Source organism: Varanus komodoensis, unplaced genomic scaffold, assembly GCF_004798865.1.
Source record: "Varanus komodoensis strain SLA01 unplaced genomic scaffold, ASM479886v1 scaffold1, whole genome shotgun sequence".
In the NCBI taxonomy this organism is placed as follows: Eukaryota; Metazoa; Chordata; class Lepidosauria; order Squamata; family Varanidae; genus Varanus; species Varanus komodoensis.
In genome coordinates this window covers 119,293,424-119,317,921 of record NW_025335268.1, presented here as the reverse complement: position 1 = coordinate 119,317,921, position 24,498 = coordinate 119,293,424, and the positions used below count along the sequence as shown (strand labels likewise).

General features: G+C 45.3%; 1 protein-coding gene across 3 annotated transcripts in view; it reads left to right on the top strand.

The window, feature by feature from the left end:
• PTPRF (protein tyrosine phosphatase receptor type F) overlaps positions 1–11,417 on the top strand; it is a 607,591-nt gene extending 596,174 nt beyond the window's left edge. For all 3 annotated transcript variants that reach the window (XM_044442788.1, XM_044442787.1, XM_044442786.1), the window contains 8 exons: positions 441–595; positions 2,243–2,528; positions 4,709–4,887; positions 6,556–6,682; positions 7,298–7,423; positions 7,716–7,870; positions 8,183–8,318; positions 9,882–11,417. In XM_044442788.1, the coding sequence (XP_044298723.1) occupies positions 441–595; positions 2,243–2,528; positions 4,709–4,887; positions 6,556–6,682; positions 7,298–7,423; positions 7,716–7,870; positions 8,183–8,318; positions 9,882–9,950 (1,233 nt within the window). In that variant the 3' untranslated portion in view covers positions 9,951–11,417. The remainder of the gene's footprint in view (positions 1–440; positions 596–2,242; positions 2,529–4,708; positions 4,888–6,555; positions 6,683–7,297; positions 7,424–7,715; positions 7,871–8,182; positions 8,319–9,881) is intronic.
• The last annotated feature ends 13,081 nt before the right edge of the window (positions 11,418–24,498 follow it).

Here is a 24,498-nt window from a genome sequence, read left to right as displayed (position 1 = left end):
ACCCACTGAAGAACCAAGGACTAAGTGAGAGCTACATGGGCCAGTGCCGTGTGAATACTGTGTGGTGAGGTTGTTTTCTTCCTTACTCACTTACTTGGAATGGGAAGGGAAGCCTTGAAGACTCTTCGTGCACCTCATTCCTGCAGTTTCTCTTACACTGCTCTACTCAGGTGAAATGTTTTCCCAGGGAAACATTGTTTGTCTGTCTTAACATTCTTCACTGCTCCTTAACTATGGCCTGAAAACTACAATAAAACATGCAACAAACAGCAAGTTCAGGATCAGACCCAGATTGGTATAGAATATGTGCATGTTGCAAGAGGTGTGGAGCAAACTTGATTGCAGAAGTGTCTCATTAATTTGTGTTTCGTACATGCTAAGCCGGAGGATTGAGCCTCTGCCCACCACCAACAGCTGGTATCTCTTGGCTTTGTCCACAGAATGGGTCCAGTGAAAAGCGGGAGCTGCGTCAGTTCCAGTTTATGGCTTGGCCTGACCACGGTGTGCCAGAGTACCCCACCCCTATCTTAGCCTTCCTGAGACGAGTGAAAGCCTGCAATCCTCCTGATGCTGGCCCAGTGGTTGTGCACTGCAGGTAAGGCTGGTGCCTACACGTGGAGGGCAGCAGTGTGGAATGGCAAGGAAACCCAGCCAGTCTCTGCATTCTGGCAGTGGCCCAGCGCCGGGGATTTACAGCCAGCCTGCTGCTGCAGAAGAAATGGAATCGGCATCATAATCCCTCCGTTACCACAAACAGTACTTTGCAGTCAATGCCAATCAGAGAAACTCTTAATCCAGTGTTTTCCCTGAGAAACAGCAACACTATTATAAAAATTAACATAAGAGGAGCAGAATTTCAAAGGGAAATTCCACATTTGCCTCAAAGAAGATTGTTGACTGAAACACAGTCCTTTGTGCACAGAACACATGCACTGGCACCCACAATACACATAGGTTGTCGATCTGGTTGTATTTCCCACATAAATATGAAGTCTTGATTTTGCTACATGTTAAAATGGCACTTTAAAAAGCTCTAAGCATATCTGTTGTCGAGACAGAAAAATCTCTTTGAACCACAATATGATGAACTATTCCAGAAGCCTGGACGCATAAATCATGCATGGCTGAATTTCTGCTGAGGGCCCCCACCCAACAGTAGCCCCCTGAACTTGCATCTCCTCACTGCCGCTTCAACCTGCTTGTCCACCTGTCTGCCATGGCCCAGACAACTGTGGTGGACAAGGGGGAATAAATGCTGCTGTTGATTTTCCCCCTGTTTTTCTACCTGTTGAGTAAGCAAGTGGTATCAGGTATAAGATAGAGGATGAGGAGCAACAGCAGCTGGTGACAGAAGGCTCACTCGTTTGGGGAATGGCCCCACTGAGGATCTCTTGCCCAAGGGCCCTCGAAAACCTGAAGCTATCGCTGTTCAATGTGGCATAATATGAATAAGCTACACTTAATACACATTCACATTCTGCTAATGAGTGCTTGCACTCAGAGAGCCAATGTATATGAGCATCATTCTACATCTACATGAAGCACAAATATGCATGTGTTGGGTAGTTTTGTCTGCATGTGTAGCCATGGTCTACTTTGCAACACTTTGGGATGGAAAGAAATGATTGCTTCAGTCACAAACATTAGTTCAGTCGGAATCAGCATCTTATCCGGCCAGTGATTTATCTCTTGCAGCTGAGTGGGAACTATTATTGAACAAACCACTTCATCACTGCTGCACTCACAAACTCCTTAGAAACGGTATTTAATGCTCTCCCTTCATGCTCTGGTTCAGATGGGAGTGGTGTATAATTAACACACGCACTCTTCCCATTAAAACCCTGTTAAGAATTTGATGTGAGTAGTAGCAGCAAGGAGATGTCCTGCTACAGAACTCTTAGCTGTCAAATATCACATCCATTTCTTGTTTCACCCCAAAAGGCACAGCTCTGCCTTCACTGAGTATGAGTAGGGCTTACACACTTTCTGAGAGAGGACACTGCACAGGGGGATGGGGAGGATTCCAGCATCCTAATTCTATGCGCTCAATTTGCAAGGCTCAGCCTACCTCCCTAGGGGTCTTCCAAGAACATCATACATGGAAAGTGTGACCTTCCAGTGTGACTCTCTGGAAAGTGTGACTCTCCTGCATCATTGTAGGGTGGAGGCAACAGGACATGATAAAGAGTTAGGTTTTGCTCTGAAACAAGCACGATGCCCTGGTTTGTGCCCTGTGTTTCAGTGCTGGTGTGGGCAGGACAGGCTGCTTCATCGTGATTGATGCCATGCTTGAGAGAATGAAGCATGAGAAGACAGTGGACATCTATGGGCACGTGACATGCATGCGCTCACAGAGGAACTATATGGTGCAGACCGAGGATCAGTATATCTTCATCCACGAGGCCTTGCTTGAAGCAGCCACCTGTGGAAATACTGAGGTGCCTGCACGCAACCTCTTTGCGCATATCCAGAAGCTGAACCAGGTACCTCCAGGCGAGAGTGTCACAGCAATGGAGCTGGAATTTAAGGTGAGCACCAGGGCATCTGCAACACACAGAAATGTACTAAGTAATTTGTGGGGCTGCATGGTTCGGGCTCATGCCCCTCTCTGTCATCTCCCACCGAGCTGTGCGCTACTGTGAGGAGTCAGTTGCTGAGTTGAGATACAGATTCTCTAGGAAAATGGTTCTTCTGTAAATTCCTAAACCAGGTAGGAAGCAATTAAAATACATTTGAATTGCAGAGTGGGTGTCCTCAACATTTCCCTACTGGATTGGCAGCTTCTGGGAAGGATATAAAAAGGCAGATTGATGTGAAGTTCTCAGCAGCACTGCTCTGCAGAGAGGCTGGAGCTGCATGCAAAATCAGATGCAGATTGGGCATTAGTGATAATTGATGCCGCTCTGAACAACTTCTCTGGAAATGCTACTAGTTTAAATGTTCGAGATGTCAACAGCTCCAGTGCCCCCTGCCTTGTGCCATTCTTTCTTCTCCCTAGTATGAAGGAGGAGAGCTAGAATCAAGTTCAGTTGGCATATTTCTTGGTGCAGCTCAAGAAAGTGAAGTTCCCTGGCTGCCACAAGTGCCTATGCTTGCTAACACAATCATCCACATTTGTGGCCGTGTAACGCCGGTGCGCATGTACTCTGTTGGTGCACATTTGTACAGCAAAGGCATGCGGGGAGGACAGTATTCTTGTGGGGAAGCAGCAGAGCAGGCATACCATGAACAAGACTGCAGATGCTCTGCTCTACCCTGGGAATAACCACTTCAAAACAGCAGCCAGAGAGTCAAATTACAGATTTGCTGTAGGCAAAACAGTGCTGCTTTTAACACTGCCAGCTCTAGGTGCTGCGGGGCCCTTGGGAAGCTTCCCTCCAAGTGGAAGTGGGAAGTGTCTTGCAGGGCTAGCTGCTCCTCACTGCAGTCCATTTGCCCGTTCCCTCAGGACCAAACCCCCAGTAGGGAATGACTCTGTGCTGGCTGGCTGCTGATGCTCCTTTTCCGCATTGGCCCTTTTGAGAAAAAAGGCAACAAGGAAGAGGATGCAGAAGACCTGCCAGCACCAGGAGGAGATCACACAAGGGAGCTGCTCTTTGCCTGCTTCTTCCTTTGAGTGGGTGGGCAGTGGAGAGGGTGGTAAGCTCAGCCAGCCTGCTGTGGAATCCACAAGGCCCCCAGTTGGGCTAGGGGACAGTGCAGACTCCTGCGCTGCCTCTTGTACAAAGGAGGCCTCACTGGAACCAAGTTCATAGTCCTGATAGAAAAGCCTGAAATTCCCCTTTCAGTTACAGTATTCCATGCAGTCTTCCGTATTGAGCTGTTAGGATGATCCAGCCACAGCTCACGAGGCACCAGTAACAGAGAATAGGAAACTGCATGGTACTAAGTGTGACCATTGGTCCACCCAGTCCAGTATACTGGCAGCAGCTTTTCAGGGGCCAGGCTGGAGTTTTTCCAGCTCTGCCTGGCAGTGCCAGGGGGAACTCGGGGCCTCCGGCCTGCAAATACATGTGCCCTGCTCAGAGGAGCACTGCCTCTGTCTCTGGGATCAGGAACATCAGCTGATGCAGTGCTACCCATAAGAGATAAACAGCACTTCCCAGGAAGTTTCATGTTATAGAATGAACGTGGAAGCCCCCCTATGAGCTCTTCCCAGTTGTAGGTCAGTCTTAGAAGCTCTTGCCATTACAGCTTTAGGTGTACAGCAAAGGTGTTTTCAAGTCTGCCCCTGCAAAGGTAAACTGTGATTGTGACAAATATATTTCCAAACATATACCATGTACCATCATCCAGGAGCCATGATAGGCTAGGTCGATACTGTGAAGTGTGTCTGCTTGGTAACAAACCAACTTTGTTTGCACTTAGCATGTCTTTACACCTTGAGCGATGGTGGTGTACAATATCATCCGTGGTCATCTTTCCACTGCCCAGTACTTGCCTCCTCTGTAGCTTTGCCAGGACATAGAGGATATTCTCTATTTTCAAGGCTGCTGGAATGGATGGAAATGCCCTTTGTCTTACCTACAGGTGTGAAAAAGCCCTGCCTGGTTCCAGGTACCCAGCACACTAGGTCTGTGTCACCTCTCTAGCGCGTCTCCATAGCAGAGTGACTAGCATGTATCCTTAATATTGTGTGAGTTGCTGCTCCACTGTGTCCCTGCCCCATCTAATCTGTCTTTTCTCCCGCCACCCCCCCATCCCACAGCTTCTCGCCAACTCTAAAGCACATACCTCACGATTCATCAGTGCCAATCTCCCCTGCAACAAATTCAAAAACCGTCTGGTAAATATCATGCCATATGAGCTGACACGGGTTTGCCTGCAGCCAATCCGGGGTGTGGAGGGCTCCGATTACATCAATGCCAGCTTTGTTGATGGTTACAGGTACAGTATTCATTCTGACCGGAGTCTAAACCTCCTCCCATGTTCTTGCCCATTGCTTCTCTCTAAACTCTGCGCTTCCACCAAGTAGCAGCATCCATGCAGCAGTTGCATGATCAGTTTCCTTTCAGTGGGATCCAAGAGGCTTCGTTAAAGCTGCTCCATCTTGCACAAAACAGACCATCTCGCACAAAGGAAGACCCAGCCTGCTTCCAGTGGGGTTCACCTCTTGGGGATCCTTGAGGAAGGCAGCACTCTCTGCCGCATGGGTGGAAGCGTTGCTCTTGCTCTTTCTTCCTCCCAAATCACTTTGTAGGGCTGCAAAAGCAGCCGTGAACTGGCAATGTGCAGAATGACGTAGATGAGGCCTGCGGATGGTAAAGTTCCAGCCACACAGGGAGCCCTTTTGCTGAAACATGGAAGCGAGCCTCGGCTGTTGCCAGGCCGCCATGCTGGGGACAGAAGGGCAGATTAGCTCCTGGCCACTTCTGCTTCAGATCTCCACTACCCAAAGTGTTTTAGAGATGCCACCTCCATGCGTCTGGCGCTGCAACAGAGCTATTACTGCTGGGAGAGGGATGCTGGTGAAAAAGCCTGCCAAGCAGCAGGTGGTAGCATTTCATGTCTTACCTAAACCGTCCCTGCAGGCCCCTGTTTATCTCTTCCTGTCCTTCTCTTTGAAGTGAGCAATCGTTTTCCACTTTATCTAAAGAGATCAATTGGCCCAAGGTGCTATAGATGGCTCTGAAGCTGCATCTTTATTAGCGCCTTTGTTTCTCCCACCCTCCCCTTGCTTCCACTCCCGCCTTTTATGATGTCTTATAAATCCACCTTGGAGCAGCTTCCATCTCTGTCCTGCACATTACAGCTGTCCTACAACAGATTCATTAATTTTTAGCACCAGTAGAGAGATTAAATGAGAGTGGATAAGGCTAAGAGCCTAGGTCTGTATCCAAGGGTCTGCAGTGCCCCACAGTGGAAACATCAAGATGGTACAGCGTCTCTTTACAATTATCAGACTGATTTTACATTCTCCCTTAACTCCAGTGCGGAAACTGGCTATACAAATCTAACTTCATTGGTAGTGGATGTAGGGATCCCTGAGGAAGGAAATACAACACTATGTTCAGTGCTTTTTGATCCCTGTGCAATTTAGCAGCACAACTAGATTTTTAATGACAGAAATTCCATCTTTTGCTGTGATGTACAAATGTACCATATGTCTGAACTTTTTGTAGAAGAGACACCTCAAAGTACCCAGCAGTTATTAACAACATGCTTGGGATTGCTATAACACTAAGCTGGCATTATATCCCAGCCAACACGTGCATTTTGAAAGACCTAACTACTGTTTCTTATAGGATTAGTTATCTCAGTTTATTAGGCATCTCTCTTCTCAGTTGAGCAGTCATGGTCTTTCTGTTATTAATTTGCTTCCTTCAAGAGATCTTACACAGTCCCTGCTTATCTCAAGTTGGATCAGGTGACTGAGAAACCAGTGTTCACTGGCAGGGGAGGGTGGGGACATGTGCCTCTGAATGCTATGGAAGATCTGGATGTGTGGCTCAGTGTCTTCCCAAAGCCCCTCAGTCTTGCTAAGCATCCCCAAGTCAGCCACTGTTTTCCCATCCCCAAGTCAGCCACTACTCAGAGCTGTGTGATCCCTTGCAGGCAGCAGAAGGCCTACATTGCCACCCAGGGACCCCTGGCTGAGACCACAGAAGATTTCTGGCGTATGCTGTGGGAGCACAATTCCACCATTGTGGTGATGCTGACCAAGTTGCGAGAGATGGGACGGGTAAGCAAGCTGCAGGAAAGTGTTAATGCTAAGTACACTATGATTTGGGGCTGTTTCCACAGTAGGGTTTCAGCTGTGTATAGCCCAGGCTGTGCCAAAAAATTCAAGGTATCTGATTCGTAGAGCTGGAAGGGACTGGTGTCATTGCAAATGAAGTTCATTGTACTAAACTGCATGTCTGATAAGCTCTGCTAGGACCCAGCTGGTGAGACAAGCTTTCTCTGGAACCTTCAAAATGCTTGGATTCCCCCCCCCCCCCAAATGTAAGTGCTTCAGGTTCCTGGTTTATAGATCTGCTCAGAATGAATAAAAGGGGTTCATTTGGGCTAGAACTGGAGTTTTCTAGTAGCTTAATATGGAAGAGCAGGCTGTTTATTCATCAAGAAGTCGTAGAAAATGGAGGTGTACAAGTAGCAAACTAATCCTAATCAATCACATCACACTGGGAGGGAGCAAACAAATCAGTGATTTGCAGCTTGTGTTAGAGATCGAAGCTGCAGGCAAGAAAGGAAAGCCTTGCATTGTCACTGTAGAATCCCCGAGTTTGAGTCACTTCATGCAAAAAGCGCCACATATTTTGAGTGTAACGATTCTGATTCCTCCGTTGCTTTTCAGGAGAAATGCCATCAGTACTGGCCAGCAGAGCGCTCAGCTCGATACCAGTACTTCGTGGTGGATCCCATGGCTGAATACAACATGCCTCAGTATATCCTGCGTGAGTTCAAAGTCACTGATGCCAGGGTGAGTACCGTGCAGAATCGGATGTCATGTCACTATGCAGAGAAAGTACAAGTCGTCTTGCTTCAGTGTTTTTGTGTCCAAAGGGGATAGGCCACCTAAGAAAGAACAGCAAGAATTTTATATGTGCTTACTTATACCTCTTCCGGGTATAAAATAGCCAGTGAGCAACAAAAGCAAACAGCTTAGGGGGATTTGGCCTCCCTGCCTTAGGGCTTTCTAGGGTCTGAACAGAAAGGTTGCTATGTACCTGAGAGCCAGGATGCAATGGCCTTACCTCTCTCTCTGCAACTAGGACGGACAGTCGAGAACCATCCGACAGTTCCAGTTCACTGACTGGCCTGAGCAGGGAGTACCAAAAACAGGCGAAGGCTTCATTGACTTCATTGGCCAAGTCCATAAAACCAAGGAACAATTTGGCCAGGATGGGCCTATATCTGTACATTGCAGGTAAGAGTCAGTGAAGGCAAACTACAGAAGCTGGCTTAGTTCTCTGTGCCTACACTAAGATGCCTGGGCTTGCCAAAGAAAGATAGAGTGCTGGTGCATAGAAGGCTTCACCTTCCTATGCATGGAAACCATTTTCTGTGAGAATCTGCAAGTGTCTTGTGCTTTTAAGCACATAAAGATAAGCTAGCACTTGCCTGAATAAGGACTTGAATATAGGGGAAACCTTCTGGTTGTTTTTGTTTGAGCCATAACTCCCTCCCATTGAGTCAAAGCTGGGGCAACCAGTCACCTTTCTCTCTTCCATGTATGTAGTGCTGGAGTCGGACGCACTGGAGTGTTCATCACATTAAGCATTGTGCTGGAACGCATGCGCTACGAAGGCGTGGTTGACATGTTCCAGACCGTGAAGACCCTGAGGACACAGCGGCCAGCCATGGTGCAAACAGAGGTACGTCCCTTTGCCACACTACTTGCTGCTTCACAGAGGACAGGGATTTGGTGGGGTGGCGGTGGCGGCGGGTGCATTTAAAGACTGTTTGGCACAACCAGGCTGAAGCTCTGCTTTTACTATTGGAAAGCTTTTGTGTAAATGGGCATTGTGACATATAACATATGACCCACAGCCATCAGCCCATTCCCATGTTGATGTAGAGTAGATAAAATAAGTTAAACTGGAGCAAAGTACTAACAAATAAGTTTTCTGTAGCATTGTAAACATATCAAGGACTTGATGAAGATCACTGAACTGATCAAGATTAAGAAGCCCTATCAAAACACCTATAAGAGGACCTTCCTGCTCCTTTCCAGTAAATAATCTTTTCTTGAGTTATGCCCCACTGTGGGTTTGTTCCCAACGAGTAGGAAAGTATGAAAATATAATGTGAGCACCAGTTACTGCTTTGGGTACATTCAATTCTTTCCTACAGGACTCCTTTCTAGAGTCATTTGCTACTACAAGAACTTATATCACTAGTTTAAAACACCACAGGAAATTTTGTACACTTCCTGGAGAAAATCCTGTTGGGAAAGTCAGAAGTGGAGGTACAGAATGGGAGGTAATAGCCTCTCAGAGCATGACAACATCTGTGTAAACTCAAGGAGGAAAAAAGAAACATTCAGATGTACTATGCAAAAAGCAGCACCAGCGAGTGGTGGCGGGCCGTTCACTGGCTGGAACCCAAATAGCTGGTCTAACTTGACGGCCTCCTGGATACTGTTGCATTGCTGATAGCCATGCTCCCTTCTGGCTAAAAACATGGACTGCACCCCAGATGCTGGTAGCATGCTTCTGCTTCTGCAAAAGGCAAGCAGGGGGAAGAGCTGTCTTGCTTCCTGGGAGAAGGCAATGGACTGCATGCTTCCTGTAGCGAAATTAGGAGCAGTGGTGATGCTCCCTCCCACCTGATTCCTCACTGTTGCTTGTCCTGTTGGCCATGGAGACAGCCTGGTGTCTTGCACTGCTTTCTGTGCAGTGCAAAGTCTGCCTTTTCTCAGTGGCTGGATGAGCGGGAGAGTAGAAACTCATGTTTCATCTCCCCTTTCACAGAGCAAGAGCTTTAATCCCCTCTTGCACAGTGCTTCTCAAGTAGTGTAAGGCAGGAGTGAACTAATACTGATGCCAGATGGGTAAGTGTGATCATCACTGAAAAACTGAGTCCTTGGATTTTGCATTCAGTCACACAACCCAGTTCTCCAAACTACAGCTCTACTGGGAATTAGCCCTTAGCCTTGCATTAGCACTTGGCACTTTGAAATGGGTGACATGTAAGGACAGACCTAATTCCCCCTCCTCCCATCCTGTGGAAAGTCCAGTGCTTGCCTTAGGAGAAGCCAGACACCTCCTTTGCAGAATAAGAAAGAGGTGGGCATTGCAGTGTATGGCAGGCATGGGGTGCAAGGCATGGCCTCCCTGCTTCCTGTTCAAGCTTTGTGTCATGATGGGATGGACGTGGTGGCCTCCTCTGGAGCTTCCCGCTGACCAGTTCTTCTTCTCCTCCTCCTCCTCCTCCAGGACCAGTACCAGCTATGCTACCGGGCTGCGCTGGAGTACCTTGGCAGCTTTGATCACTATGCAACGTAACTAGTGCTTTCGGCCAGTTGCAGCAGGAATGTCCAAGAGCAGAGACGGGTTCTTCCCAGCCAGCCGCCCATTTGTTAGTCCTTCTGTGCAGATGTTGCTGCTGCGGCAACAGCCTCCCTACGATCGACCAGTTTTGACCACAGTATTTAGGTACATTGCCACAGCGCCAAACGTGGGACCATCTTCTAGCATTTCCTAGCTCCAGATTAATTTTTGTCAGTGTCCCCACTCCTGCTCCTCCTCTTGATAGCATTTCATGGTGAGAGTCACTGGGTGGATGGAATGGGATCTTTTATATATGTAAAATAGTAACTAGCCTTTTATATCTTTTTTTTTAATTCTTTTGCAAGTCTTAATGTTTTGCTCAGGCAAAACAGGAGAATGGAGGTGGTGGGGTTTGAATTTCCTTTTGCTTTCCCCCCTTACTCTTTTGTTGTCTCAACCATAGTGGTGCTGCCCATTTTCGGGCAGTGCCAGGTTAATATTCGTGGCTGGCTCACAGCTCTGGGACCCTTCCTCTTTACTCCTTTGTAGAATAATTCAATTTTACAGAGTTGGAGCCAACTTAATGATTGTTCCAAAAGCCTTTTTTTCCATAGGCCCGTCTGTCAGGTGGGACTCCAGCAGCTATCCGATGCTTTGTCCTATTGACATGTGTCCAGTGACCTCATATATGTCAGCAGATCCCATGTGAACTTTCTGTTTGAGGGAAAGACCCACTGCCCTGCCATCCCCTTTTGTTCAGAGGGGGAAATAGGTGGCACTCTTGCCACTCGCAAAAGCAAGTTCCCAAAAGGGACCTGACCACAGACACACATTTATTTAGTCCTTTTTGTGCCAGTAGCATCCTGAGGTGCTGTCGCCTAGGCAACTGTGGCCAACCGAGTGTGTTAGAGCATCTCCCAAGGTGAAAGAGCACAAGTCTGGGAAGCCCAGCCTTCCTGCACAAACAACCCCAGGGTGGGGGTGCCTTGGTTAATGGGGGAGGTGGGGGGGAATCAGGGTTCTTCAGGTAAGGAAATCTGTTCTCAGAGACTGGGTGTGGCTATAATTTCTGCTATCCTGTAAACATTTAAAAGTCATTAGAATGCTGTATTTTCCACTACAACAGAATGGTCTAATTAACCAATGTGGCAAGACTACTGGACTTAATTTAACAGTACTATATATTAATAATCCTCATTATCTCACACTTGCACTAAAGGCAGGGAGATTACAGCCTTCTCCCAGGTGCATAGCTCTTTGAATAAAGGTGGTGGAAAGGTCTCTAACTGTATTATCCAATGTATCCAAATTGCATTGAAATCAACAATCCTGGGTGGTGACGTTGAAGAGAACATTCATTTTTACCTTGTGAAAGCATAGTGCTGTAGGGGTCACTGTTGTATACAGTCTGTTTTCTATTTGTTAATAAAAATCTACAGCATCATTGCATAATTCTTGATGTTAATAAATTTGAATAATCGGGTTTCCTACACAGTCGTGTCGCTGTCTTGTTTTATTTGACAAAGAGCAGGTCCCACTGGAGGGCACTCCAAAAGTTCACATTCATGTGGGAGTGAATTCTACCTGACCATGGCGTGGAAAACAGGATTAAAATGAGAAATGAGTTGCAGGAAAAGGGAATCATTCTTTTTGGGCAGCTCGGGGACAAGGAAAGGGCGGGATAGGCAGAGTTGGCTACTTTTCAGTAGGATAGATTTGTGCCATGGATCACATCTTCATTGATAAATCAACTGTTGAAACAACTTCCCCCACATCTGTACTTGTTTATTATTAGGTTGTTACACTGCTTATATACTGGGACAGTATATAAGTGCTATTGTTTGTCATATAGTATAAGAGGTCCCCATCCCGCTTGAGGACAGTGGGTACATCTGGCAGTTTGAGACCACAGTGGGGGATGCGCTAACAAAATGGTTGACATGAGTGAAGCTTGTTCATTCACTAAAAGGCTACCACAGTGGGTGTGTCCAGTCACAAACTATTTATTTCCCAGGAGGCAAAAGGGTGAAACTGAAATAAACCAGCCCAAGAAACTCAAGTGCAAGATAGAGGTAGGCTATCAGTAAGGATGTATGGATTTTGTTAAATCCATTCCATCTTAGTTTCATAGATTGTCAGGTGTCTTTTGTTCATTGACCAAACTGGATATTTTTAGCAGAGTTTTGTTGGACTTGCAATAATTCATATTACCACTAATGCAAATTGGTGCAAATCTTTCCCAAAATTAAAAATAACACTCTGTGTGTCCATAGAGTATGTGTGACTCCAGCAAAGCCAGTCTGCTGTGGACTCTGCAGTCAGGAGTCCAAGAAATCTGAATTCATCCGAATCCATTTGAGATTTCTGCCACATCCTTAGGCTCAGGTTGCAAAGCACAAAGCCACAATTCACATGTTTCGCTCCAGCACACATTTCACAGAAGGCAAACTGTAGATGATCCAGAAGCTGAGTATAGGCATAGTTCCAAATGCTAAATCATATATTTGTCCTCAGAAAGCACAGCAAAATACCATTTCACAGTAGGCACACTGCTGAGGAACTGAGAAATGCACACTGCCTGCATCCCCCCCTCCCCCAGCCCCACACAGGCAAAATGTTCCAGCACACCATGGATCCATCCCATCCCAAAATAAAATGGAATATGCTACCGGCACACAAACATTGCAAAATGTACATCATACTAAAAATACACATACACAAAGCACACACCACAGCTAAACAAAAGAACAGACTAACTAAAACCACATTTTACAAAGGCCCCACAGATACCCATACATATTTACACATGCAGAGTGAGTACACACTCTATTCTAGCTCCCTATGATTCTCATTAACATTAACCCAGCTTATGTTTTTCTCGCTTGCTAGGCAAGACCCTGTGTGCAGTGCAGTGGGATGAGTCTGATTCACACAACACAGAAATACCCATACCCCTTTGAACACAAATATTTATTCCTGCTCCAGTAGAACTCCATTTTGCATCAAAGTGAACAGGCAAGTCACTTGACAGAACTGCAAGGAAGTGGAGGTGGTATCCTTCCCACAATATTCAGCTCCACTACCTTGAAGGCTTTCTGCTGCAGCACAAGCCCATATGAGGAGGAGAAATGCAGCGATTGCTGCTGCAAATACTCCACAATCACTCCTGCAACCTGAGGACAACAGATGTGGGAAAGGAAAGGTGAAAAAAATTAGCAAGGGGGGGTGCTCCTCTACCAACCCTTCTGACCGTTCACTCACAGCACACGCAAACAAATCAATCCCTGCCTTCATCTCTTCCACCAACACTGCACACATAAAGGGAGTGGGATCAATAAATAAAACTTACAGAAACAAAGCAACATTGCTGCTACCTCCCTCCAGAGTTTGAATTTGATGTGCTGTGCTCTATTCTCATTTAAAAGACACAGGTATTGTCCCCAGTCACTGAAAGAAACAAGAACATGGCTGGTTATTGGTATTGTCTTAGAACTCACTATTTGCATTTTTAAAGTAAAATAGCTGTCCCTGATTGGCTTGGGGGAATTAGGACAAATGGGGAATCCAGCAGAGCATCCGAGAAGCCACATCACAAATGTCTACCTTAGAGTCTACCTGAGACCCTGACTAAGCATGGCTGTATGGCACAGGGCATGAGGTAAGCTAGAGAGAGAGACATGCATGTGGGGCAGCCAGCCACAAAACAGTGAGCAACTATAGCGGGCCAAACGTATGTGAAAAAAGAGTTTACTTAAGAGCCCCCCACAGTGGATGTGTGTCTGGGATGGCGAAAGACAGTGTGGAGGCTCCAGGAGATGGAAGGATGATACCCCATTCACCCTTAACAAAAAAGAGACCGATTATTTACCTGTAACTCTGGTTCTTCACGTGATTATCTGTTAACTCACATACAAGTTACGTACCTGTACAGAAAAGGCACTTAGAACATTCTAGGGCTAACCAGAACTTAAGCTGGGAGCTCCAGTCATATTTTCTGCACATACTCCAAGTGTGGCTACCGATTCCCTTGCAGTTCAGAATCTCCTGCTGAGGAAGACATCAAAAGCAAAGCATTGAACCTAGCAGGAAGGTGGGCTATCTGAATTCAGATGACCACTTGACAAACCATAGTTATAGGTAAGCAACCTAGCCACCTCCTCCATAATCTCTGTAAGTCACACATACAGGTGATTAGAAATAGCAAAAGAGGAAAATGTCCTGCACAGATTGAAGAAAAGACTGTTCTGCCAGAAGGTACATCATGTAAGCTCTGATGTCAAGGTTTTTGCTAAAATCTTGCTAAAAGTTGACTTTATGTAGTCCACCATATAGTTATGGAAGCGAGCTATCACTGGGGAAGGCAACAGAGCTATCTCTGCCTTTGTTGAATGGTTTCTTGTAGAAGAACCAGATGAGCTAATCAGTAATCCACATCATGGCTGAATCTATCCACCTGGTGAAGTGTTGTGTAGGTACTGGCTGGGACTAAAGTGACAGGTGAAAGGATGATGGCCTGGATATGTAGAATGAGAGTACACTTCAAACATCTAATGAATGCGGTGTCACCCTTCTAGGGGAGGTTGGCTTAGTGCAGTGCCCTGTATTGGATGGAACTGTGAGACTACTTTGGGAGGGAAGGAAAGGTCTAGGCATAACAGTAGTCTGTCATTATGAAAAATAAGGAAAGATTGGTCATGCCATAAAGCACATAATTCACTCATCCTCCAGGTGGAAATAATGGTGAATAAGAAGAGTCAACGCTAGACAGCAGCTGATGGTTTAAATGGTTTCATCATTAGTTGAGTCAATATTGCACAGAGGCTCCAAAGGAAGCCACAGCAGATAAAGGTTGGTGAGACCCTTGAGAAGCCATTTTGCATAGGAGTGTGAAAAGACAGAACATGTTTTGATAATGTCATAATTAGATGAGACTGCTGTTAAGTAGATTTTAATGGAAGAGAGAGCTAGGTTTTTAGTCTTCAGGGACTAGAAAATCCAAGACAATTGGGAGACCACAGAATATTGAATGTTGTTGGATCAGAGCTTTAGTAAAAGATTTGTGTGAAGCTGTCAGGACATCTAGAACCTGGCCAGAGAAGGTGCAGGATTGCTTATCCTCCAGAAGGTACAGAGATGGTAAGTGATCAGGATACACTGAGCCCTGTCTGTTTGTTCACGACCTTTGTGACTGAGGAGAAGGAAGGGAAGACGTCTTAGAGTTCCTCCCCAGTAAAGGATAAAGTTATCCCACAGGGACTCTGGGTCATTTCCTGCTTTGCTGCAGAAGGACTGACATTTTGTGGTTAACAAAGAGATAAACAGGTCGATCTCAAGGATACTCCCTCTGTTGAACAGCTTCTGTATGACTGTTGGACAACTTCCCCAGTCCTCAGAAGTTCCTGACCTTCTGAGTGTGTCAGTAAAAGCGCTGAATGTTCCTGCCAAGTGTATGGTGAGTGAACTGCATGTGGTGTTGAACTGCAATTTCTGAGGAGGAAGGAGAAGAGTCAGAGCGATAGTTGTGAACCAAAGGGGGTATTGTTTGGTACTTCATTACTAGAAGGCAGAGATGGGAATATGCTGAACTGCCAGTGCATTCAGCACTTCTTTTAGGAGAACATCCTTGAAGGATTTTCCCAGAAGAGGAAAACTTATTTGGAGCAGCAGATACATTAAATCTGGCAGTGTATTAGGGCCAAAGGCCGGATTTCTAGTGGCTTAGGTACTGTATGAGAAGGCATTAATTTAAGCAGCCCTGAATGTAAAGAGTGGGACTGGTGACAAGGATAAGAGCACGGATATTGGATGTCTCTATAATAATCATGCCCTCCTCCTGATGCGCGAGATCCATAATAGCATAAGGAACACTTAAAATAACAGGGGCATCTATGGCTCTCCTGCAGTATATGATAGCAAAGAGAGATAAAACTGCAGCATAGGACAGAGACCATTGGTTCTCTGCGGTGGTTCACAGTTACCACATTTCACCATGCTTCCAATATTCACACCTAACAACAAGCCATTCCTGTCATGGCTTGTCACTATGTGTGAATACAGACAGAGGCAAGCAGGAGCCATGCCCAATCAGACACGAGTGGGGGGGGGGTGCAGTTCCTGCCCAAATATCTGTTAGCTGCAGAATTTTCTGAATGAGGTTCTTCATAGGTGCATAACCCATACGTGCATCACAGAGGCCATAAAGAAGAGCCACCCATTTGTGGCAACCTCCTGCTGCAAAAGAATCAGTCAGCCTGCGTTCATGGGCTCTCAGCCCCAAATCTATGTTACATAGGCCTAAATGTCCATCAGGACTAATGCAAAGTTTAGTCTCAGTTCAGCCACCAGAAGGTAACTGATTTCTGCAGGGGCTGAAGCTAGGAAGGGAACTTTGTACTCCTCCATGCACAATCAGCCCTTGTATATGTAGACGCTCTCTCCCCCCCCCCCCCCCCCCCCCCCCCCCCCCCTCCCTCCCCCCCTCCCTCTCTCTCTCTCTCTCTCTCTCTCACACACACACACACACACACACACACACACACACACACACACCACAAATTATGCTTAAGGAATAAACTTCCACTGGTGCCAAGAGAAGGTATTTTTCAAAGCTTATGTGCTGTGAGATGATGCTGGCAGAGGAAGGGCTAGCCCTCCCCTCCTTGTGCACTGTGACCCTGCCTGAACATTGTGCTTCACGGGGCAATTAATGGAGGGCTTTTTCTAAGGGATGTGGATGGCACAGCAGGTTAAACCGCTGGGCTGTTGATGGGAGGGTCGGCAGTTCAAATCTGCACAATGGGGTGCATACCTGCTGCTTTGTCCTAGCTCTTGCCTACCTAGCAATTTGAAAGCATGCAAATATGAGTAGATAAATAGGTACCACTTTGGTGGGAAAGGTAACAGCAAGCTGGAAGGTAACAGCTCAGCATTTAGTCATGTCAGCCACATGACCACAGAAGCATCTTCAAACAACACTGGCTCTTCAGCTTACAAACAGAGACGAGCACCAGCCCGAGTCAGACACGACGAACACGCCTGTGCGGAGGAACCTTTACCATTTTTCTAAGCATCAGGGGGCTGCAGTTGGAGTAGGAAGGGTTAGCCCTACCCTCCTTGCATGCTGTGATGCCCCACCACCCACAGAGATATGTGACCACTGTAAAACCCTTCCAGTGGATGCTTCTTCCAAAGCATGGTTGCATGCAATAGGACAACTCTGCTTAGGGAGGAAGTGGGAGAGAAAGAGGGGCAAAATGTGTTTATTCCCTTCCCAAAAGGTCCAGTCATGTGGCTTCTCCAAGTAAACTGTGGGAGAGATGGGGGCGGGGAAGGTAGCACAAGTCCCTGCCACATGGAGAGACAGGTGCAGAACTGCAAAGTGGAGAGAGCGACCCTTCCACTTCCCAGCCCTGTTGCCTCCTCTGCATCCTTGCCCAACTCCCCTTGTCTTTTCCATGCTGCTGTTTGTTCCATCCTTTCCTTCCTCTTACTCTCCACCAGAAACCAGCCTCTTCCCTCCAACCTCCACATCCACCTTCCTTGCTTCCTTCTCCCTCCTTTCACACTATCCACTCAGCATTTCAAACCCTTCTGAATGGCATTGTGCCAACTTGATTTTGGAGGAGGTAATAATACTTAATGGATGGGGGTAATTAAATGCATGGGCACTAAATTTTGCATTTGGATCTGGCTGGGATCTGGCCCCTTAATTTTCCTTCAGATTAGTGCCATCAATTTTTTAGAACTCAGTTTTGGTACAAACACTGCCATTTTAGATTTAGAAAAGTCTAATGAAAAAGCCAATTACCCACATTTTAGTGTATTTTTTCACATGTGTCAATAGCTATTGCAAAATAATTGTAGCTGAAGAAGCACTACTGATTTGCAGCAATCTAGCAGTGAGTGTGCATTAATTTAATATTTGGCTTTATTACCTGTAATTACCATGGGGAATAGAATTGCCTGACTTCACCTTTTGTGAAGCTTAAACAAATCCTGATTATTTCAAAATTTACATATGCATAGTATATGCAAATATTGTACAGAGTTGCATCAATTGATATATGCCCAAACAGTTTGAAAAGCCTATACTAGCAGCTTTATTTCATTATATTGATTACTGACCATATGAAATTTCAAGATTTTTGTTATCACTTTCAAAGGCTTTATTTCTGAAAAATGGCATATAAATCATTAAAATAAATAAATTAGGAGGATAAGGATTCAGTGTATGACCTTCCAGGCTGTCTTCTTTTCAAGCCCCTCACATTAGCCCCCAAGCCCTGCTTCTCCACCTCCACTTTAGTGAGCCCAGTGAACACTGACACATTTATTCCAGCTCCTCATGGGAAATAGCCTCAATTCCTCAGACAACTGTTACATTTTGTTCCAGTTTAAATGTATCCTCCCTGAACAAAGTGACCCAAACTAGAGACAATACTGCAAGTGAGCCTCACCTAAATTAACTGTCTTAAGAATTGAATGTTTCCTTCTTTGCTGAAGTTTCTCATTGGTAGCTACAATAAACACATTTATATCAATACGAGGATTGTTTGCCATCAAACCTATTTGGCTTTTAAGAAAAGCCATGCTGGATCAGACCAATGGCCTACCCAGAGCAGCATTCTGTTCATATGGTGGCAAACCAGCTGCTAACAAGACTGCTCAAGCTGGATGGGTGCAGGAGTTCTTCTGCCGAAGCCCCTCAGTGGCTGCTGTGCACAGGATACTGCCGTTGTTCCCACAGGTGGCACATAGCCAAGAAGGCCAGTGGCCTTGGTAGCCTTCTCCCCCATTGATTTGCGGAATCCCCTTTGAAAGACACCTAAATTGGCAGTCATCACTACTCCCTGTGACAGGAAATTCCATAGTTTAACTGTGCATTGTATGAAGAAGTCCTTCCTTTTATCATGGGAGGGGACTATGAGAGAGGAAGAAAAATGACTCATTCTCCACTTTTTCCATATCATGCATAATTTTAAAGATTTCTATCACATCTCTGCTTTGTTCTAAGCTAAACAATTCCAGTCATTGTATCTATCCCTCACAGTGGAGTTACTCCAACCCCTCCATTATTTCAGTAACCCCTCTCTGCAGTTTTTCATACTCAATATTGTCCCTTTTCAGGTGCAGTAACCAGAACTGTACACAGTATTCTAAGTGTAATTACATCAAAGATGTGTATAAGGAGGGTATGATTTTGGCAGTTTTGTTGTCTACTCCTTTCCTAATTATGCCTAGCATAGAAGTTTGCCTTATTTCTGGATTAGATGTTTACCCCACGGTATTAGCCGTTAGGGCAACAGCAGCTGTGCACTGGTCAGTCCTTCGCATCAAACCATCCATCACCACCAAGATCCCTTTCTTGATCAGTCCCTGTGATCCCAGATCCCATCAGCCCGTAGTTGAAATTGGGATGTTTTCCTCCACATGCATTACTTCATACTTGCATACCTTGAACTGCGTTTCCCATTTTGATGCCCATTCTCCCAGCTTGGAGAGATCCCTTTGGAACTCCTCATAATCCCTTTTGGTTTTAACCACCCTGGGTAATTAAGTTGTTACATCAGAAAATTTGGCACTTCACTGCTCATTCCTAATCCCAGATCACTTATGAGTAGGTTGGAAATCAGTGGTCCTAATATGGAACCTTGTGGGACCCCACAGGTTACATACCTCCTCTGAAGGAAATGACCATTTATTCCCACGTTGTTTTCCATTTTTTAACTAGCTACAGATCCATAAAAGGAGCTCCCTTCTTATTCCATGACTACTAAATTTGCTCAGGGGCCTTGGTCAAAAGCCTTTTGGATGTCTGAGTAAACAATGTCTACTGGATCATCCCTATCCACATGCTTAACCTCTAAGTATGGGATGGTATAGAAAAGTTTTAAATTGCTTACTGCACTCTCAAAAAATCTAATAGATTATTGAGACAGGACTTATCTTTGCAGAAGTCATGTTGATTCTTTTTCAGCAGGGCTTGTCCTTCTGTCTGCTTGCTGAATCTATCTTTAATAACACATTCAACCTATTAATGTGAATGAACATTAAGATAACTGGCTTATAATTTTTTAGATCTCACCCATCCTCAACCCCAGATTCCTTTTGAAAAATTGGTGTTATTATTCTTCAGTGATGCAGAGACTGATCATAGGGACATATAACATATTTTTGTAAGAAGGTCAGCAATTTCATATTTGAGCTTTTTAAGAACTTAGGATGGAAACCACCTGGACATGGTGATTTATTAAATTTAAGTTTATCAATAAGGTTAAGAAACTTATTTTTGTCACTACAAGACTGAAAGGGAAGGGCAAACAGGCATTGCTTCAGAGAAAAGCTTTGCAGAAGTACCATAGTTTAGAACTTTTTAAAAAATGACTAAGAACTGGCCAAGAAAAAAGGGGCAAACTCTAACCTGTTTTCATCAAAAGAGAATCATCCACTCATATTAAACTGTGTGTTTGTATGGTATAATGTCCTGCAGAGGTTACCACATGAATAGGTTGCATGCTGATGGGGAAATTCAGAATAAATCCTGATAGAAAAAGGTTGCTTATATGTGCCTTTGTGTTATAAAATCAAACTTGTGCCCCTTTCTCAGAAAGCAGCAGAATTCCAAGCCAGGTTACTGTTTAGCGTTGCTGTTCCTTTAAGAAGATGGAATTTTTAGCTGGACTGAGAAGCTGCTGTAGGGCTAATACCATCAGTGGGGAAATACCAGAGTTCCCATCAGCTGTAGATGAGACAAAGACATTCATTTGTTTCAGAATGGACCCATTTGATCATCTAGTCCCACAGAGGCAAGCACCTGTACAGTGTGGTTGTCAAACCAGTTTTCCTCAATGGTTCCTCCATCAGACATATTTGCATGCTAAACAGACAGGGAGTCTGATCCAAACTATCAGGAATTCACTGAATTGACTTGTCAATAAGGCTCAGTCGGGGAAATTTTCTATTCTATTGCCTCAGGCATTTCTAATCAGTTTAGAGCATTGTTTCGTGTATGAAGACATCAGGATTCTATTCTGTTACCATTATCTGGAAACCTAATACTCTGCATGTGACTGGAAAGTTATAAAAATGTCTGTACATGGGCGGTGATTTTGTGGTTGGTGGTGGAGACCACTGCCAGGTAGCATGATGTCATAAGTAACTGCAGAGGGCCTGAGTGACCTCACCAATAAAGACACTGGGTTCCAGGCAATTCAATCTTCTCTGCAGCTCCTGGTAGTTATTCTCACCACTGGTAAAGAGACTCTGACAATGCCAAGTTATGTTTGCATTGCATTAACCTTGATGCCTAAAAGACAAAATCCTTTGACCACCCAGGTTTCAGCTTCCTTTCTGTAAAATGTAGCCTAAACTGCTGTAGCCACAATATGACACCATTGCCAAGTAATGATTGTCTTGCAGCTAGTAGATCTATGTTTATGGTGCATACGGCTTTTATTTATAGCAAGGGGATCAGTAACAGAGCCAGACATGACATCACATGCCTCTTGTATAGGAGGGGCAGCGGGGCTGATCAATCATCTAGCGACCTGCAGGTGAATATTGAAGATTCTTCCTGCCTCTCTATTTGGACAGGTACAAATCAGAGAGAAAAACCTAGCTTGATACCTTCTCTAGGAGGCGGTTCAGTGTCTCATAGGACATGACATACTGAGCTTCACTGTCAGGACTGAATTCTGTACACATAACATTTGCCTCTTAAAACTGCTCAATCCTGGATCCAGGTTTTCTCCTCAGGCAGTGGTCTGAAAAAGGCAAGCGCTGGCGTTCAAGTATTCAGAACTCAGCTACCTTCCTGGACACTGGTCCTTGCTGAAAAGATCTTCCTCTCTCTCCTCCTCAGTGAAACATGGGCTTAACTTGGAAATGGTCTTTTAAAACCAATCACGAAGGGAAAAACTCTTATACTGCTTCCAGGGAGAAACACACTATTAAAGGAAAAGACCACCAGACAGAGGTCCCAGTAGGCATAACCTTTTCTTTCATAATGTTATTTGTAACCACAACAAATGCTCTTAATGTACTGATTTCATGTAATTTGCTGTTTTAGAGAAAAATAGAGCATTGCATGTTACTGTGAATCTTGAATCTGAATGTCATCCTACCTACCAAAACCTGAAATGCAGTAGTAGTGGAGTTGGAAGGGCATATAAGGCCATCAAGTCCAGCCCTCTGCCCTGCTTCCCCATGTGGACACCCATCTGGCTGCAATGCACTTGCAGTTGGCAGAGGACCCAAAACTTCCAGCATAATGAAGATCTCATTCTCATGTGGCCTGATAAAATACACTTACTTTGTGCTGGTGCCTGTTGCATTCCAAACCCTTCATAACATTACCGGTCTTTTTCAATTTGTTAATCAGTTTGTCTCTAGCCCATTGTAGAAACACAAACTTTGCGCTTTCCCCAAACTATCACCTTTTCTAAGGTTTGGCTTATACCTGTTGTTCCAACTAAGTTTGTCTTCTTGCAAAATGCCTCACTGGGTTTTGGCTGTATGTGTATCTAGTGATATTTACAGACTCACAAAAGTCAATTTATTCTCACACACCCTTCCCCTTTGCAAGATCATTCAACTACCCAACAAATTCCCACAGACCAACACATGCAGTCCAGAAAAGGACCGAGTACAAAGTGGCTGCAGAGTTAGTGACTGCGATGTCCTTGTTTTGCTGCTTCTCTTTTGATGGACTGCAGTCACTTCCCTGGTGTAAATGGTCCGTGTACATGATGCCTGCTTATTAGTTTTATACTAGCTGTATTACAACAGTTTCCCCAAAAAGAATCCTCAGAACTGTAGTTTTGTGCTCACTGTAAGTCATTTCTATCATCATAAAACTGCAATGGAGGTAATACAGTTGCATACAGTTGCAAGTACAAAAAGATCTGTCAATCTGTCATCCTGCCCCTGAGAAAAAGCGGGAAGTGCCAGGGAACAGCTGCATGACAGAGGCTCTATTTGGATCAGTTCCTGAGTGCTGGATTCAGCAATATCAGGTGCCATTTTGAGAAAAGCGGGACTTACGTGGTCTTGAAAGAGGCCAGGGAAAAGATGATAGCATAAGGTAGAAATTCTGTATACAGGTTCCACTTAAACAGTGAGTTGAGTTCTGGATACTAGTTCCCAACAGAGACTGGAAGAAAGGTGGAAAGACCTTCCCAGGTTGGAAACATTTTGATGAAAATAGCCAAAGGTTTGTGACACATGCCTACATGTTTTGGTACACCAAGTTGTGGCAACTGCCAAGTATCCCTCCTTGAGGAACTCCTCCAAGACATAATAGAGTGAACTTGGCTTAACTGATGCACCAGGAACTGAACTACGGTGTCCTTCATTAACTAGGATGCATGAACTCTATTGCCTTTAGTTGCCAGAGCAACCAAACAGAACAGAAAAAGTCAAGCTGCTCCAATTAAAGGCACTTTGGTGTCCCTACTTAATACGCTCCTTGTGTATTAATCTGCACAGTCAAGACATCTCCTCAGCAACTAATAGCTCAGGGCAGTATCACCCGCTGAAGCCAGGAACAAAGCTCTAGCAAGACCAGACAGCATCTTGTGCAGGTTGCCAAGTAAGGGCCTGATTTTCTACAAAAACCGCAAAACCATCTCAAGCTCTATTTTCTGCACCTTTAGGTGTCATTTGAGCCATTTCTCTGTCTGTTTCCAAGGGAAAATGAGCAGAAGTGATCCTTGCAACATCCCATAAGAACTCCGAGTCCTGCCAGGTCAGGCTAATGGCTGGCCTACTGCATCTGAGGACACCACCAGGCCAAGGATGAAGGCCTCTCCTCTTCCTGCTTTGTTTCTAAAAACAGCTGGTATAACGGGCACCCTGCCCCTGACCATGGAGGCTCCCTTTGGCTACCCTGATTTAAAAGTACTATGAATCCACTCTATAATTAAACTATGGCTGCCCCTTTAAAGATATGTGAAGGCCAAAACCAAATGTGACACCAGGCACACAATCAGCCATTGCCTGAGTGGCTAGCTGCAAACAGTACTTCTCCCTCTGCCAGATCAGGTCTTTAATTCAGAATCACTGCAGCCTCGATCGCCTTCCCTCCCATTGCCTTTGTCATGTTTGGGCTTCTCCTCTCACTCGCTTGTCCCACGAGGACTCTGAGCCCTCCGTGCAAGAACCCAGCATGGAATTGTGCCCAGTGCTTCACATGCACAGCACAATGTCTCAGAAGGGGGACCTCTGCAAATCGGGGATTATTTTTGCCTTAGCAGCAGATCAGGATGGGGGACCAGTGGCAATTGCAGTTCTGCTACAGAAATGCTGCAGCAAAGAGCCCTCCAACTGTTCACCCTAAAGCAGAAAAAGAAAGCTGGCCTTAAATATGGTCATTCCCCTGCAAACACCCCCCCCCCCCCGCCATTTGAGAAAACTGTAGTCATCAGCAACACACCTGTTATCACATCAATCACCTAGTACAAGTGTGGGCAAACATTGGCTGAAGATACACCTGCACCATGAAATCTTCCCAATCTTAACTGATTTGAGCAGAATGTCCCACCTGCCCTCCTCCACCTTCTGATCT